This window comes from Anser cygnoides, chromosome 7, assembly GCF_040182565.1.
Source record: "Anser cygnoides isolate HZ-2024a breed goose chromosome 7, Taihu_goose_T2T_genome, whole genome shotgun sequence".
Taxonomy (NCBI): domain Eukaryota; kingdom Metazoa; phylum Chordata; class Aves; order Anseriformes; family Anatidae; genus Anser; species Anser cygnoides.
The window spans coordinates 25,344,378-25,361,572 of record NC_089879.1 but is presented as its reverse complement, the minus strand read 5'-3'; the positions used below and the strand labels follow the sequence as shown (position 1 = coordinate 25,361,572).

The 17,195-nt window shown below is 49.5% G+C and overlaps 1 protein-coding gene across 1 annotated transcript in view; it reads left to right on the top strand.

Moving 5' to 3' along the window:
• Positions 1-17,195, top strand: part of COL13A1 (collagen type XIII alpha 1 chain) — a 70,849-nt gene that overhangs the window by 4,503 nt on the left and 49,151 nt on the right. The window contains exons 3-12 of the mRNA XM_067000587.1: positions 712-747; positions 1,311-1,337; positions 3,953-4,003; positions 7,758-7,793; positions 9,198-9,224; positions 9,704-9,730; positions 10,757-10,783; positions 10,886-10,912; positions 11,176-11,202; positions 13,174-13,230. Of these exons, the coding sequence (XP_066856688.1) occupies positions 727-747; positions 1,311-1,337; positions 3,953-4,003; positions 7,758-7,793; positions 9,198-9,224; positions 9,704-9,730; positions 10,757-10,783; positions 10,886-10,912; positions 11,176-11,202; positions 13,174-13,230 (327 nt within the window). The 5' untranslated portion in view covers positions 712-726. The remainder of the gene's footprint in view (positions 1-711; positions 748-1,310; positions 1,338-3,952; positions 4,004-7,757; positions 7,794-9,197; positions 9,225-9,703; positions 9,731-10,756; positions 10,784-10,885; positions 10,913-11,175; positions 11,203-13,173; positions 13,231-17,195) is intronic.

Here is a 17,195-nt window from a genome sequence, read left to right as displayed (position 1 = left end):
AATTGCCACCGGTGTTGTGTTAGTGTGTTTACAAGGCTCTGTTCAGCGTTGCCTGAACCAAAGTCATTCCCCAAACTGCTGTTAGGATTGTTCACACCCTGACAATGTACTGGGAAGTATCTCAAAGAGGTAGAGGACACCGAACACAGCTGCTCGTATGTCTTCTTCCAGACATGCTTTTTCCTGTGTCAGCTTGTTTTCCCACATTTTTTTTTTTCATGCTTCTGGACAGGACTGTATTTTCAAGTCTAAGAGAATCCTGTTTAAAAGTGATAAATCTATAAATAAATAGCTAACACCAGAGATGGCTTTGGTAAAGAAAGAGAAAAATGTGACAGTTGACTACTGCATGAAGCTGGTTCCCAGGATGTGGATTTTATGAAGTGCTGGAAATTGGGATTAGATTTTGTTAGGCTGAAAACTCTTGCCTTTTTTTTTTTTTCCCTGCCTAAAGTCATCTTATGTCATTTCTATCGGGAGATGTGCTGGTTTGTCATATCACAAAGAAACCAGTGGCTTACACAGTTGCCTTGACAGGTTGGGGTGCACACAGACACACTTTTTCTCTAACTTGCTCTCTCCCTCTCTCAAAATCCCTGGACACTTGCACCGTGCTGCTCAGCCGCGTTTGTGGCACAGCTCATTTGTGCAGTTTTATAACCTTGCTTTTGGCCAGTTTCCAATTGCCTCTGGTTTTGCCTTAATTGCCAGGGAGACAAAGGCGCGATGGGGATTCCTGGACGGCCGGTAAGTCAAAACCTTGTGCCTTGTCCTCCCCCTCCTTTTCCAACCCCTGAGATTTTGGGGGTCTTTCAGGCTGACCCTTGGCGGGTGTCAGCGTGAGCAAAGCCACCCTCCCCAAGCCCTACACCTGAGGGGCTTTCCTGGTTGCAACAGGGTGGCCAGCCCTGTAAACCACGTACGTGTGGGAGGTGTTTCCATCCCCTCGGGAGCTGCCCTGTGTGCTGGCTGGGCTTGCTAACCGTGGGCTTGCTAACTCACACCACTGCCCGCAGCTGCCCTATCCAAATAACCCTGCCCTGAGCAAGCCCTGTCTGGCTGAGCACTGTGTTTTGGGGCTGCTCTCTGCTCGGGAAACCTGGGGTGAGGATGGGGAGGAGGGCTGGGGTGGGAGCTGAGGCCACCCTGCTCACCCAGACCCCACAGCCTGGGTTTTGGGGCAGGGGAACGTGCTCTTGCCGCTGACGCCTGTGTTTCTCTCTCTCTCTCCCTCTCTCTCTCTCTCTCTCTCTCCCTCTCTCTTCCCTGCACCCTCTTGCATGCGGCTGTGATGGGTGCCACTGATGCAGGGACTAAAAGGGCAACCCGGAGAGAAGGTGAGTTGTCTCCTTGCAGCCCACAATGTCCCCAGCTGCTCTCCTGTAGGGCCAGCCCAAACCCCTTGCCACAGCCCTGGCATTGGGCTTCCGCTCCCCAGGCTTCCCCCTTTCCCCCAGCAGTGCGAGTTTATCTCCCAAATTCTTTCCAGGCCACTCAGCCTCCAAAAACACTGCATTTCTTGTTTATGACAATTTACTAACAGTGTAAGAGCTGGCGGGCACATGTAGGGCTCCCCTCAAGGTTTCCTGGGTGTTAACCGTTGAGTTTCTTCCCCGCTGGCAGCACTGCTTGCCCTAACCACCCTTGCAGCTCCCCTCTGCCTCCCAGGTCAGCCCAGTCCTTGGTGTGAGCTGTTGCAAGGAAAAACAGAATGGCATGCTCCCGTTTCTGACGTGGTGGGACTTGGCACCTACGAGAACAGTGGGATGGATGTGTTTGGGGTGTGTGAATAACTGGGAAACTGCAGCCAGCAGCAGCAAGGTGTAGGAGCTAGGAAAGGGATGGACGTTCACCCAGTAGGGGAATTACCTGTGCAGGGCACCACCATACCAGGGCCATTTGCTGCTCTTTCTAGGAGATAGAAAAGCACAGCGAGGAAGGGTGAGGTAGGACAGATCCTCTCCTTGCTTTCCAGCTCCTGCTTGTTCATTGGAGCCTACAAACATTATCTGACAGACCAAGCTTTCACTCTGAATTGCCCATGCTTCCCCAAAGCCCTCCGTGAGGCCCTAGCTCCTTGGCCGCCCTAGCTCCTTGGCCACCCCAGCTTTGTTTTGCAGAGAGCTCTGCTTTGCCGTGGGCTGTTTGGTTTATGGGATGCTCCGTCCAAAGGCTGCTGTGCCCCGGGCACTTCTGGAGCTGCCTCTCAAGGATACAACGTGTTTTCCAAAGACACGAACGTGTCCTGCCCATTGCACATCGTGGGTGGCTAGGAGCTGGAGAGCGGCTGTTTGCTTTTCCAGCAAGGACTTTGCTGTTCTTATCCACATCCCATCTGAGCTGACACACAAGAAAAGCTCTTCCCCAGTGCTGGCAGGAGACAGCCGGCAAGCTGCCCACAGCTCCCATTGCTCTTGAGCCCACCACATCCCTTCTTCTGTCTCTTGTGCAGGACACGTAAGAGTCTTCCTGGACACTCTGGTCTTGAACTGTGGAAGGAGAGAGCCCAGCTGCTGTTCTGGCAGCTATTAATTGCCCCGTCTCTCTTATCAGCTGCCTGTTACTGACTTCTGGGCTTGTTTCTGTGCCCATGGTTCACACTTCAATAGAGAAGAAGCCTTGGGCAAATTGTGCTGCACTCTCCCCAGCCAATGTTGCAGCTTTAAGACTTTCAGTCAACCCAAAAGAGGCTCCAGACCTGTTTGATCTTGGCCGTTTCTGCCTCGAGGATGAAGGCAGTTCATGCTGTGCTGGGGTCTGCAGGGCATGGGTGGCCAGGGGGTTATTGCTTCTGGGATCTCCCACATCGAGTCCCAGCTGGGCTGGAAACCGTCCCCAAAGGCTCCAACCCTTCCCACAGTGGGGCTGGCAGCTTCTTTGTGCAGGAGAGGCTAGACCTTAAGTATTTTTTTGTATGTTGGTGCAGCAGGGCTACAACAATTTTCAGGTACCAAAATGGTATCAGAATTGATGTTCCTCTTAGGATTGGACTCAAACTGTCTGGCTCAATGTGATCCATTGTTAATCATACTCCTTGCCTCCATGGCAGACCCAGTCTCTTCTAGAAACCACATATGAGCAAGCGCTTTATTTTCTGGATGTTCTCCCCCACCCCTTTATACTGCATAGTATGCCAAGCTGCTTCCATGTGGGGTTATTTAATTTAGACCTAAACTTTTACATTCCTGTCCGGTCATTAAGTCTCATTTGACCTATTCATAGAATCACTAGCTTTGCAGTCAAAAGACATGGGCAGCTTGCATAATCCGTTTCTGTCTTTTCCTTTCCCTGTAATAGAGAATATGGTCTTTAGTATGGTGCTATCCAGCCAGCAGTTTTGCCTGCAAAAGATGTTCTTATAAACACCCACTGGAGAATATTCAGAATCTGTGCTTTTTTCAGCTTATTTTTCCCCAAATACTTGGCCTGTCTGAGGCAGACAGGTTACTTTACAAAAAATACACATGATGGGCAGAAAGCAATCCCTGAAATGCAGCTGCATCTGGGGAGGAATGTGAAAGGTGCCTAGAAAGTCCTGAACTGTGGACGGGACCAGGGACCGAGGGTGAGCATTACCATCAGATATTTTCAAGGGGCAAATGCCAAAGAAAAACAGTCATCTGTTGAGCTGAAGTTTGGCCTGACACCATGACATATTCTAACAACGGCAAGGGTTTCAGGCAATCTTTCACACTTGCAAGGGACAGATCCTGCAAGTGCTTGACATGTTTACAGTTTTCCTTGTTGTGCAGCTTCCATTTTAGCTCCAAATGACAGCTCTTTTCCCAGAATGCAGGGTAAGAGCTTGGGGAGGCCAGAACAGCAGCTGAGCCCTGATGTTCTCACACCTTGGGCACTCTCATTTAACTTCAATCTTTGTGGGAATGTCTTTTTTTTTTTTTTTAATCTCTTCCTTCTTTCAGCCCTTTCCCTCTCTTCTGTCTCTCTGCAGGGTGCTCCAGGAGAAGCAGGCATGTCCATCATCGGGCCCCGCGGTCCACCCGTAAGTGGCTTTTTTCTCTATTTTTGACTGATTCAGGATGTGGGCAAGTTACAGGGAAAGACTTAGGAGGGGCAGTGAGACAGCATCAGTGGGAGAGAGAAAAAACCCTGTATAATGTGGTTCCCATGCTGAGCCATGCTTGGTTTTATACCACTATTATATACTATATATAATGAAATTACAGCTCATACTCCAGAACAAATGAAGAAGCCTTGCCTCGCAAGGAGACCGTAGTCCTGTATTTGAAAGGAAGAAGCATATTTTCTTCTTGAAGCAAGGCCACTACCACTTTTGAGGAGACTATCCCTTTTTTCTGGCTGATCTCAGCCTTTGGTTTCATTAGCAAAGGACAAAAGCCCTGATTTTGCAGAAGAGCAGGATCAGGGCTAAGCTGGTGACTGGGAACTCATACAGATGGGTAGATCCGAGTTGTTCAGAGGTCCTTATCAGTACCCAAAATCTTGGAAACTCTTTGTCAGCACAGTTACCACAATCTTGAAAGTCCCTTTGCTGGCTGGGGAGCAGAGGAAAGGCGAGGCAGGATTTTGCACCCCACTCCAGCAAAAGCATCCGCGCAAGGAGTCAGCCAGACAAAGCTTTTTGCAAGTGTTGTGTAATAAAAACAGGCCAACAGAACGTTAAGGGCTGGAGCCTTCGCGTGCCCTAAACACTGGATGTTTCTTGCTCTGCGGTTCAGCCGTCAAGCCTCTGCTTTTGTGCAGATGCAGCCAGTCCTCCTCACTCTATCCCTGTGCAGCCTCCACCAGAGATTTCCATGAGAAAAGACCCAGAGCCTCAATTCTCTCCCTCCTGCTGGGCACTTCCGATTTTGATTAACCTGTGAAGAGCACCGTCCTTGACCTGCGAAGAGGATGGGCCGCCGGCGACTTTTGTTTCCCAGCAGAGGTCAAGTGAGAGGGACCTAGGCAGCACGAATGCTTGGCTACATCTGGCTTTCCAATTAGCTTTCCAAAAGCCCTGTGATAAGTGTTTCTAATAAGAAACAGCTTTGCGGGATCCCAGGCACACCTGCCCGGCACGCTGGAGTTTGAGAAGTGACAGAACCGAAGCCCAGGATGTGAATGGGTGCCCCAAGCATTTGATACCCAGCAGACAGTCCCTCCAGCCTCTGAGAAAGGCCACCCAGACCCGTGAGCAGATACAGAGGGTATATGCTGCACCTTTTTTTCTGTTTTCCTCAAGCTGTAGTGCTCAGCCTCCTGCAGTGTGGAATAGTAATGGGAGAGGAAAGCTGGTGGTCCCCGTCACTGTAGGTCCTGCAGACGTGGATGGGCACTGCTGTTTTCCTGCAGGACATGTGCCTGGTCTGCAGGACAAATTCTAATGTCTGTTTCAGTGCTGCTTATTTGCCTCATTACCTGTGCTCCTGTTTGGGAAAGCACAGAACATGTTGCACCCTGAAAATGGCAGAAAATGGTGAATGATACTTAAAATGGGTTTTGGCCTAACCTGGTCAAAGCTCTGAGATGCAAGGAACGGGGCAGCTCCCTGCTTCCACCCCAAAGCTTGTTGTGAAGATGATCCAGTTTCCACTGGAGCTGGTGATAGGTCAAAAGGATGGCTGAGCACCGAAGACAAACACGGGAACCCCGGCCAAGGGGCCACTTGGGAAGACGTGGGATGAGAAATAGTTTCCAGATTTCCATTTGGAGGTTAAAGTTTTCACTTGAGCTCAGAGCTGCTAAACTTCTGGCCAGAGAGGGACAGTATGCCGATAGTGGCAGAAACAGATGATCTCCACGATTTGGCAGCTCCCAGAATTACATACTTCATAGGATCAACATCTTAAAAAGAAGACAAGGAAAAACAGCTACCCAACAAAAACAGTCTCTTGGAATTGCTCGCTGCTGAACTGTTGTTTTGGCCTGATACTGTGCAAATCACTCTGCCGTCCTCCAAGGAGAGGGAAACAACAGTCTGTAGTCTAGAGAGGAAGCCAAATTGCACCGTTTCCAGATTTTCTCCTTAATTCTTTTTTTAGCACTTCTTGTCCAGGGAGGCTTCCAACAGGGAACCAAAATTAATGAATTGTGGCTAGGCTCTTCTTGATTTTTGCCTTTTCAGAAAGCAGCGGTGGACAAATCCTTTAATTTATAGCCTATCTTCCCTCCTGGTCACTGGCCAACAAGACCAGGTGGTTTTATATGTATCTTGCAATGCAAAGCAAAGCTGACCAAGTTCAACTTAGCAAAACTAAGAAAACAGTGCAAATGCGATTAGGTCCTGCTAGCACTGTGTATAGAAACAGAACTGTTTGGTGCGAGTCCAGGCACTGTGGTAGGAGCAGCTCTCAGACTGTGCAAAGAGGTTACTTGCCTTCATTCTCTGCGGGGTCAAATCTCCACTGAATATCTCTGCACAGGGAGGATGGAGGAGACGTAACCTGAAAGTTTTCCCTCTCCTGCTGATGTGGCTCTAAGCAGTCTCCCAAGGGGATAGAAATTGTTTGCTATAGCAAACCTCATGAGCTCCTTGCAGTCTGGCAAACCTGTCCCCTTCTTCCCCTTCCCACATCACCACACAGGATGTTAAGGTGAAGAAGCAAACCCCTGCTCATACCCAGCTCTTTCCTAGGAGACTGTTACAAGGCTCAAACAGTCCAGTCATGGTATCTCAAAGTGCCTAAGGAAGGCATTTTCTTCCTCAAAACAAAGCTGAGAAGGCACAAGAAAGCTGAGCTTTTTGTCATCGCAGCACAGCTTTTAGGGAAGGCAAGCTGCCGCAGTGGTTGCTCGATGAGCATGGTACAGGATTTACCTCATCCTGCTATTTTCATCTACATAGCTTCGCTTCCAGATATGCTGAAATCTGGTCCACCTTCCTTCCTGACTTGGCTCACTCATTTTTTTGTGAAGATTAGTCCTCAAGTAAAGTGGTATCTTTACTGAATGAGCACAGGCCTAGGGTATTTGTGACCTGACATGTCACGAGTCCCAGAAACTGTACAATTATGCAAAATTAGCAGACAGGACAATTTCTGGTTTTTTTTGTTTGTTTTTTGTTTTTTTCCCCTAGTGTTTTTAAGTGAGTAAAGAAGCTGCCAGATACGTAGCAAGCCAGTTTGTTTGCTGTACCTGATCCCAAAATGGTAGCCAGCCCTGGAAGCCAGAAAAAGGCAGGGGAAAAGAACTTGGTGCTCATGTTCCTCATCACACCGCCTAACTCTCCTTTTTCTCATAGCTCTTAGAGGAAAAAAAAAAAAGCAGAAAAAAAAAGTCATCTCTTCTCCAGAATTATTTGTGAGGAAAATGAATGAACTGGGACATGCACATTAGGGGAGGAAAAGAGGAATGGCTGTATTTAGACACCAGTGACCTGCGAGGTTTGTCTTGCACAGAGCAGCACCCTGCATTAAACGCCTCTGGTTTATGGCAGCAAGAATTGCCATAAAATGAGCTCAGCCTCTGGAACATACTCCAAAAGGCTAGCGTATGGGCTAGGGACACCCATTTAATTAATGTACAAACTTCAAGGAAACTGCCTGCAGTCCAAGCTGGACCTGCTCCAGCATTTTGCTGGCCCTGTACAAATTGGAGCGGGGACGTGAAATTTCCACTCCTTCCCAAGTCACCTTCCCCTTGGAGGGAAATCAAATCAGACCTTGAGTAACTCTTCAGAGAGCTGCAGGATAAATGGGCAGAGGCTGAAGGAAAGGTTCCATAGAGAGGACATAGGGTTTATCAAACTCCTCTTCGGTTCCTCTAAACTGCTCTCTCTGTTTCGCCCTTTCCAGGGACAGCCTGGAACTAGAGGTTTTCCTGGATTCCCGGTAAGTGTAACTGCTAATTTATGGGGTACATGTGTGCAATGTTCCTAGGAAGTGTCATTAGTGCTCGCTGGAGCTTATCGTTTCTGTCTGAGACCAGGGACCTGATCTGATCACTGGAAAAAGAAGTTTTTTCTTCACTTGTTTTTCTTTTTTTTTTTTTTTCATTTAAAAGATACTTAAGGAGGAAAAAAAACACACCACAACTCCGAAAGGAAATTAATTAAAAAAACCCAACACACCAGAAGTGTTAAAATAACATAGTTGAAGCCAGATCTGTTCAGTAAAAGAAAACCATCCTATGAAAATACCACCCAAACAAAGAAAATAACCCCCAGATAGGTGAAATTCCAACCTTCACTGAACTTTTAGGTAATTCTGCAGTAGCAGCAGGCGTCTGTGATCCAAACAGGTCCAACACGATGCAGTTCAGCTGGGGACCATGAGCTGAACGCTCTGGTCATGCCAAAGAGAAAGGACAAAAAGCGCAGGAAGGGGGAGATTTTTCTCCAATGCTAAGTTACAGATGGGCAAGGGAATGGGAAACAAGCCCAGGAGAGAGGACAAAACAAATATAAATTCAGTCCTATGGTTGCTGGCAATGCTCTCCGGAGCATCAAGGCTGCTGGAGAACTCACACAGTTGCTATTAGTTCCTATGCACTTATCCTGGACAACCAGGAAGCCTAAGGCAAACACCAACACCCCTGGTGCTCCTGCTCCCGCCAGGCAGCTCAGCTGCTGCTCCAGGACACGCCATGTGCCAGAGCAGGTCTGCGGGGGAGACTCATGCCTGGAAAACAGGAGGAATTGGCAGTCTGCGACCTGACCGGGCTCTGCCCTTTGTGGAAAGTGGGGCCCTGAGCTGCCCCCGGGCTGAGGAGAAGCAGATCTCCCCCAAGCACTTGTGGTCTTTGGCTTTTGGAGCAGCAGAGAGCAAATCAGCATGGCTCAAGAAGTGCCGGGTGGGACAGCACTCTACAGAGCCTGTTTCTCATCAGACAGTACCTTTAAAATGCTGTTGAGCTGTGTGTCACCTCTTCCCCAGGATACTTTTATTATTCTATCATTTGCAAAAATTCCTCTTCCCCCAGCAATGGGTGCCTTTTAAAATCAAAGTCTTGAGAAAACTGTGCTGATTTTCAACTACTTTACAGGACGGAGCAACATGAAATGCTGAGGGTTTTTACAAATTCCCCGTGAATCCCTCCTGCCTCCTCTTGTGTCCAGCTTTGCTGCTGCAATGGGCTGACAGTGAGCAGGTCCCAGCAGGAGCAGTGAGGATGCTGGAGTGGTAGCCAGCTGTGCAGTCTTGCAGCACATAGTGCTTGCTGGGACAGGTAGACAGACACCCCAGCAACAGCATTTCTCCTCATTTCTCCTTTTTTTTTTTTTTTTTTGATTTCAGGGCCCTATTGGCTTAGACGGCAAACCGGTAAGCAAACAGCTTCTCTCAGGGCTTTGTGCCCTCCCTCCTGCTATGTCCCACTGTCCTGTCTACCTGCCTGCTACAAAGCATGCTTTAGAGAGGATAATTTTGCAATATCATGCACACACATAGATTAAAAGAAAATTAGAAGGTTGGCAGGCAGGGGGATACCATAGATACCTTGGGGGAGATACAGGAGTCAAGAGATTAGGGAGAGAGAACGTGGCTGCTTTCTTTCTAGGCAAATCTATAAAATTGCACTTTGCAAGAGCATCAGCCTGACTGCTGCAGGGAAAGCACTTTGTTCCGAGTGTTTTGTGTAGGGGGGAGTAGTGTCTTGTTAGGTGAGTGAGCGAAGCTGCATGTGCTTGGCGTTGCAATTCCCTCGACAAAGTACCTCCCAAGGCAAGGGGTAAGCAGGTAAAGTCAACATCTTCTAGAGGTTATGATGACTGAAGCTGAGGCATGTTGTCTTTCTTTTGCAGGGTCATCCTGGACAGAAGGGGGAGATGGTAAAAAAATAAAAAAAAATGTTTGTGGCTGATGGGTTAGTTTGAAAGGACATACTCAGCTGGAAATGAGCTTGTAGGAAGGCTAGAGGTCCTAGCTTCAGCCAGTGCCCTACCTAATTCTATAACTTCGTTGCAGCATGCTGGGGTGCATGTCTGTCATTTTTACATTATGGCTATTGATGCATCATGTCACAACAGCAACTTTCTAGTTACACATGGGATATGTTTTCCTTGCAGTTAGCAATTATGTTCTTTAAATATACTCTGGGAGCTGACATTTTTCGTGGTTGGTCTCATAGCAGAAGTAAAAGTTGATGGAAAGTTTTCTGAAAACCCATCTGGTGGCTTTCAACTTATCTAACCAAAAACAAGCATATTTTTCATATTAAATATCTTTCTTCCCCTCTTGAAACTCAGTTTCGTTTGCACACTGTACTGAAATTCTTTCATTCGAGAATGATAAACTCGGGCCGTACTTGATGGAAACCCAAATGTGGTCTTGTTCCTCTTGACATCTCTGATGATGACATCCCCAGACACCAACATGCTAAGCTAGCAGCTCTGTAGTCACCTTCACTCACTGAACTTCTGCATGTGCTCTTCTGTGAGTTCTGTTTTTGGAGCCTGGGTGTCAGTGTAGCCTCTGGCGAGCACATGTTGAAGATCCCCTTCCCCGCTCGGCGGCGGAGGGGTGAGCTGACATCCCTCACTTGCGCAACCAGGCTTCAGTCCTGGCCGCTGCTGGTTCCATCCCAGTGCGTCGGCTGAGGGCCCGGGAACAATGAGGATGTGTTTTCCTGATGATTTTCCCCCTCTCCTAATAATTCCCCCCCCTGCGGTACAGCCAGAACATGTGTGTATTTTCACTCCTCCTTTCACAAAGGGCCCAGAGCTCTCTTGGGAACTTTTCTCCACAAATGTGTTTAAAATCTGAGGTTCCACCTACTCCTTATGCTGAGATTTTTATTGTCTTGTCACTGTAAATGGGAATTCCCGTCACGTTCATCATAATGTGTTTCTTTAAAGGGTGCTGCAGGTCCCAGGGGACAACCAGTAAGTACCCCGTCTTGCAGTTGTACCTCCCCAATCCCTTTCCCCTCGCATGCACTGAGCTCTTTACTGAGAGCTTTTTTAAAAATCACTTTTCTTTTATAGGGACCCCCAGGACAAAAAGGAGAAAAGGTAATTTTAATGTGAGATATGTTGAAAATTAAAAGTAAATTAAAAATTAAAACTAAATACTTTGGCCGAGAGATACAGGAGAAACAGAGGGCTCTAGGGGCAGGGAGTGGAAGGCAGGCTGCTTATCAGGTGTAAATTGGCATGGCCTCACTGAGTTCAGTACGGCCACAGTGATTTACACCTTGCCGGTCTGACCCTGAGTCTATTTTGGTCCTCTCTGTTCATGTTTTAAACCCTTTCCTTTTAATCCCCTTCTTTCACAGGGTCAGTGTGCAGAGTACCCCCACAGGGTAAGTCATTAGCGTTGTTATCTGTCCTGTGCCTTCCTGCATGTTAATCCCCCTTCGTTTGAATGGCTTCTTGTTGGAAATATAGATCTCTTCATTAACAAGGTGCGTCATCCAGGCAGCAGCGCTCAGCTGATTGATGTCTTTCACAGAAAAACTGCAGATAAGGTTTTCCAGGAGGGATGTTGGTCTGTTCCTGCCCACCGGGGCTGACCCCTGGCTAAATGCTGTCATTGCTTCTTCCTGGAGAGCCCCTGTGCCCCAGTGGGGTTAGACACAAATACATGGTGGAGACAAGGTCTGTGTCCTTAACCCCAAAACCCAGTGAAACCTGGGGTTTCTGGAGGAACAGAGGTGCTCCAGCTCCATCCCTCTCCACATGTTGTATGGCCAGGAGCAATACAGGGGTTGCAGATCCCAGGAAACTGTATTGCCTTCCCTCTTTTGTTGTTCTTCCTCCTGCTGTCCCCAACCCTGCATAGAGACAAGGGGAAGGGTTGTGCTCCCTGCCTGAAGATGACCAGGGGTGGCCATGGCACTCTGACTGGTCCTCCATGAGCTGGTCCCCAGGGTGGAGAAGAGGCACAGAGGGAGGACCGATGCCAGCAGCCGTTTAATGAAAGCCAGGATATTGCCCCACTTGCCTCTCTGTCCTGGCCTGGTCAGCATGTACCACAGCCAAGAGAGGAGAGAGTACATCATGGGGTTTGAGGGGATTACAGGGGCAAAATTTAACCAGCTCTAAAAACAACCCGAGCGCTGAAAATCCACTGGAAATGCATTGGAACGACATCATATGAAGCGGCTGGAATTTGCAATCTGGGTGTACAGGGAGACAGGCTTAAGGGCTTTCTGTTTATTTTTGACGAGCCTCTGGACAATTAGCTGGGCTCTGTTCCCTGTCCCTGGGGGAGCAGGGCCCTGGATGCTCTGCGATGCAGAGGCAGGGGTGAGATCTCAGCTGGCACTGAGGGAGATGGGGGCTGTGGGCATGTGCCAGCCCGGGTACAATAATAGCAGGTCAGCTGTGTTTCTTTAGGCGAGCTGGCTCACTAGATTGTTATGTTAAAAAGAAGCGAACAACAATGTTCACCCCAGCAATGTCCTGGATTCTTGTTACAGCCCTTGGCTCCTGTCTGTCCTCAGAGCTCAAGGTGAAAAGTGGGGATGGGACCTGCAGCAACACTGGGAAACAGAGATGCAAACTGTATCACCGGGGGTAACCTGCGCTCACTCCTGGGGTGAAGGCACCCTGGGGTGACATGCCACAGGGTGGGGACAGCAGGGAAAAGGCTGGAGCAAAACCTCACGTCCCAGCAAAGCCTCCTTGGCTCTCAGGGGGTTAGCTCTGGACTCACCGAGGCAGCAAGCTCAGCATTCTAAAAAGCCCATGGGTCATTCCAAGATGTGCTTGTGGGAAGAGTGACTGCCGTCAGGTCAGCTCATGGTGGGCTGTCCCAAAGGGTCTGCTCACAGGCTCAGGGTGCAAGCAGCCAGCAGAGGTGCAATTCCCTTTCCTCCTCCCAGAATGAAAAGGAGGATGAGCCTTGCAGTAAAAGTGCCATATGTTTGACTGAACTGAAATTTGTTCTTGCTTTACTCATTGACAAGGACCTTTGTCAGATGTTCTGGGCAAGGAAGGGAAAAGCAACATCCTGAAAAGTGAGAGATGTTGTTTCAGTTTTGTTTGGCCTTTGTTTTCTTAGGAAGGAAATGTAGGTTAGGATGTATGCCTTGGCTCATGCTGCAGTTTCCTATTTTTTTCTTCTGTACGAGTCTGTATGCCCTGCGGCTCTGCGAGGGATGATCCCAGGCGTGGGGCTCTACCTTCAGTGTGGGCTGGCTGTCCCCAGAGTGCTGCCCTGGGGAAGGGAGCCCAGCGCCGGGAAGAGGGGGAGCAGCCGTGCTCCGTCTGCTCTCCAAAACGCCGTGTGTCTCACTGACCCCCTTTGTCACGTCTTCACTGTCCCCTAGGAATACCTAAGCACCACCCTCGCAGCCCTGCGCTCTAACCAGATCCTTACGCTGAAGGTTTGTGGGTGACGGTTTGGCGGGACCCAGTTCCGATGCAAAGGCACAAGGATGTGCACCCAATATTGCACGCTGCTTGCTGAACGTCTCTTGCCACTGGGATGCAGAGGGGCAGGGCAGGAGCTGCCTGCAGGAGGCTTCAGGTTCCTTCTCTAAACCTTCTCTAAACAATCCTGCGTGCACCTGAATCCATCGCTGGACATTGTCTCTCCTCTGGTTTGGGGAAAGCTCTTACTTCTTCCCTCCACTTTCTTCCTTATCTTTTCCAAGATCCTCCCTCTGCTTCCCTGTGAGCTGCGTAATATTTCAGATACACTTCAGCACTTGAGGAGACAGACAAAGCCAGCTTAGATGGCTCTGGGTCACTCATACAGGCACAGCTTTTGTGCTGATTTACAGCAACATCCCCCCTGAGAAGGTCAGCTCAGCCCCAAATGCTCTCCTGAGCTAAGGGGCCTCCTGCACTGTCTTCTAAAAAGAGCAGGACTTCCTCCAGATAGATCAGCCCGGCTGATTTTCCAGCACTGCTTTTAGTGCCATAGCTGGAGGCTGTCAGGATCAGCATATTCGAACACAGCCGCCTGAGCACGGGGCAGCGGTGCTGCAATATTAGGTGACTGCTTCCCTTTGCAACGGGACTGGGTCCTGGCCTTCACTGCGGGCGCGAGGAGCGGCGTTTGTAGGGACCAGGGTGCGCTGCTCAGGCACCTGCTGCCATGGGACACCTGCGGGCACACCTCCGAGGTCCGAGTGCACAGCTCACATGGGGAAAGGCTCCACAGCAGGGACATGCTTTTGTGCCTGAGCACAGAAAGCCTCTTCTCCCTGTGTAAAATCAAGATCAGCCTCAATGGAAAACTGATAGGAACAGGAAAGCAGATCAGGGCAGAGGAGCATTCCTGGGCCTGGAGCCGGCACGGTGGGTGCCAGGCTGACAGCAGCATGTATGCAAGTGGAAACTGGATACAGCACAAGGATGAACAAATGCTCCCGAGCTTTAGTGCATTTGATTTCTGCGTGTCCGGGTCAGCTTTGTGCACTAGGGCAGCATTCCTGGCTATAAGCAGTTGGAGGCTGATGTTACTGTTAAACAAGGAAAAGCAAAGCGCTGGCTCCCAAGGCAATACCCTGCTTGGGGCTCACCAAGGTCTCATCTTCTCCCTTGGTGGTGTCCACATCGCGGATTGCACCATGCTGGTGCCCCGACGCCTGCTGCTGACCCCAGCTAGCTCTCTTCACTCCCTCCCATACCCCAGGGAAGGGTGGGGCCCACAGATACAGGCAGTCTCTTGAAAGGGAAGGGTGAAAGAAATAGGAAATCACACTTGGGAAACTTGGAGAAAATTAGCCTTTTGACAGTTGCCCCAAATCTGATGATGAGAGATAAAGGGAAACAGTCCTGTTAGTGGAGAGCTTAGCAAAGCCTGGGAGGGCGTTTCTTTCTACAAATGCTGCCTGAGGAGAGCAGTGGAGTCAGAAATCCCCTGGGTAAGTTTTATCTCCGAGCAGTGAAAGCTGTGTGCAGTGGGAGGGCTGGCCTGGCTCGGGCCAGCGAGCAGCTCATCCCCGTGTGAGCACCACATGGCGTGGAGGAGCTCGGAGGTCTGCCAGCAGGTACCCGTGCCCCGCGCGGTGGTCAACTTTGATGGCAATCTCTCTGTTCCCCTCTTCTCTGTTCTCTCCCCTGGCTGCTCTCTGACTCTCGGTGCCCTAATGGCCTCCTTTGCCCTGCGACCTTCTGGTTTGATCTTCAGCTGTTGCCTCTCCTCAATTCAGTGCGGCTGGCTCCACCTCCGGTCATAAAGAGACGCACTTTCCAGGTAGACTTCTCCTCCTCGTTGCCTATTACTAAGCCTACTCCGATGCTTGCAATTAATCAGCTTGCTACCTGTCTGTCTTCCCCTACGGAGGGGCTTCCAAAAGGCTCAGGCAGAGCTGAGGGACTTGCTTTGAAGTGGAGGAAATCTTTGATGTGATAACATGGCTAAAAAGAAATGCAGTGAAGCCAGTTCTTTAAACTAAAAGAAATGGGCCATGAAACTGCTCTTAGGACTGTCGACAAGCAGTCTCCTACCTTAAAGAGTCAGTTCCTGCATATTCAATCTCCAGAAGAGGTTGGAAGCCTCTTGCTGAAATGTAGCTAATGTCTGTGAAATTTAACTGAGATGAATGAATAGGCAAACGCTTCTTCTGAGGGCTAGTCTGGTCTAAGACACTTGGGAGAATGTGTTTAAATAAGCTCTTATAATGGTTTCATTAAATTGCATTAAATCTTTGTGTAAACACATTTATTTTGGTTTCCAGGGCCATAACTCATGTTTAGTTTAGTTTATTTTGGGAATGAATTCATAAAATGAATTACGGACATATGAATGGTGAATAAGAGTGTCCATAGTCAGAGTTCATGTGGCTTTTAATGAGCCCACTTTAAGCTCCCTCGTTCCATCCGTCGGGATTAACTTTCCTGTGCAGACAAACCGCTGTAATTACCCCACTGAAGTGTGCTGGGCACCCTCTACGAAGCGGCTGGGTTTTGTCACCCCGCTGCGTGTCTAGACAGTCAGATGCTAGCAGGGAGCTGCAGTCTGCAGTACCATGAGGTGCCTGCCCCTTGCCCAGCGCTGTGTAAAATCCTGATCTTATCCCTTGGGCCCGTGCTCTCAGTCCCGTTCCTATCAGCTCAGCGTTCACACTGCGTAAAGCCTCGTGGCTTGTGCTGGTTGCCCTTCAAAATGACAATCCAAAGAGCCAGGCCAAGGCCTGACCTCTTGGGAAGGCTTTGAAAGCTGAAGTTCCTATCCAGGATGAAGTGGGAAACTTGAATAGCTGCCCTGTGTCCTGTCGTCAGCCAGGGCTGCAAATTCCCTCCGCTCCCAGAGGCCAACTTCACTGGAGGGTTTTGCCGTGATCTGTTTTGCTGCTGCCACATTCATTCCCTGAGCGCGAGGAAGTGTAATCCACGCCTACAGATCTGCCAGCACCAAGCAATTCCAGGAGCCCGGCGTTTGAACACTAAGAAAAAAATGTGAGGCTGCAGAGTAAATACTCGCACAAGTGTTTGAGAGAGGAAAATCCTGCCGCTGCCTCTGAGCACATCAACAAGACCTGTGTTGGGAGGCTCAACAAGCGTTGCATCGCTGAGGCACAATGAGGGTGACCAAATGGTGTTTAAAAGAGCTGAAAAATTAGCTCCAGTCAACAGCTAAAAATACAGAATGACATCTGACGAGCGTGACACCCGATCTCCAACTTACAGTATCCACTTACGGTCCAGTTAGATCTGTGGGGGTCTTTTCGTGCTGAATGCATTAATAAGACTGTAGCGATGTGGCAGTAACATTTTGCATGCTGAGGGATCTGCATGGATGGGCACTTGCTGTGCCTGACGCACGAGGCGAAGGCAATACGAGGGGGGCTTTGGGTGAGCCCCCTCCGGCCGCTTGCCACGCTGGGGCAGGGCTCCTGCTCTCCCCATCCATCTCCACATCCCCTGCCAGAGAGCCGGCCCCCGTTCCCAGTTCCCCAGCCTCCCGTCAGCCTGGCCCACGCCTTGGAAATTTTTCCTCTAAACAGAGCTCACGGCGGTCGGGCTGAAATTTGCAGCTTCTTTCTTTCATTTATCATTCTAAACAAAGCAGATGTCCCTGTATCTCCGTGTTTTCACCACAGGCAGCCAGGATAAACATCACCCTTGTTAGGAACACGTCCAGGGGACAGATTTTGTGTATTGTCCTCTGCATATGCTGCGTGACAGTGGGCTCGGTTTTACATGGCAGCAGCGCAGGGAGGAGAAATGCGGCAGACACCCAATGGTTTACAACTGGGAAACCACCATGTTTGATTCCTAGCTTCCTGTGGAAAAAGAGTTTATCAGATTTAAGTTGGGTCGCCGGCAGTGGGATGTCACGATATGGCCACGAGGAGGGGAGCCCGTGAGGCAGCAGCTTCACGCGGGCGCCGCGGGG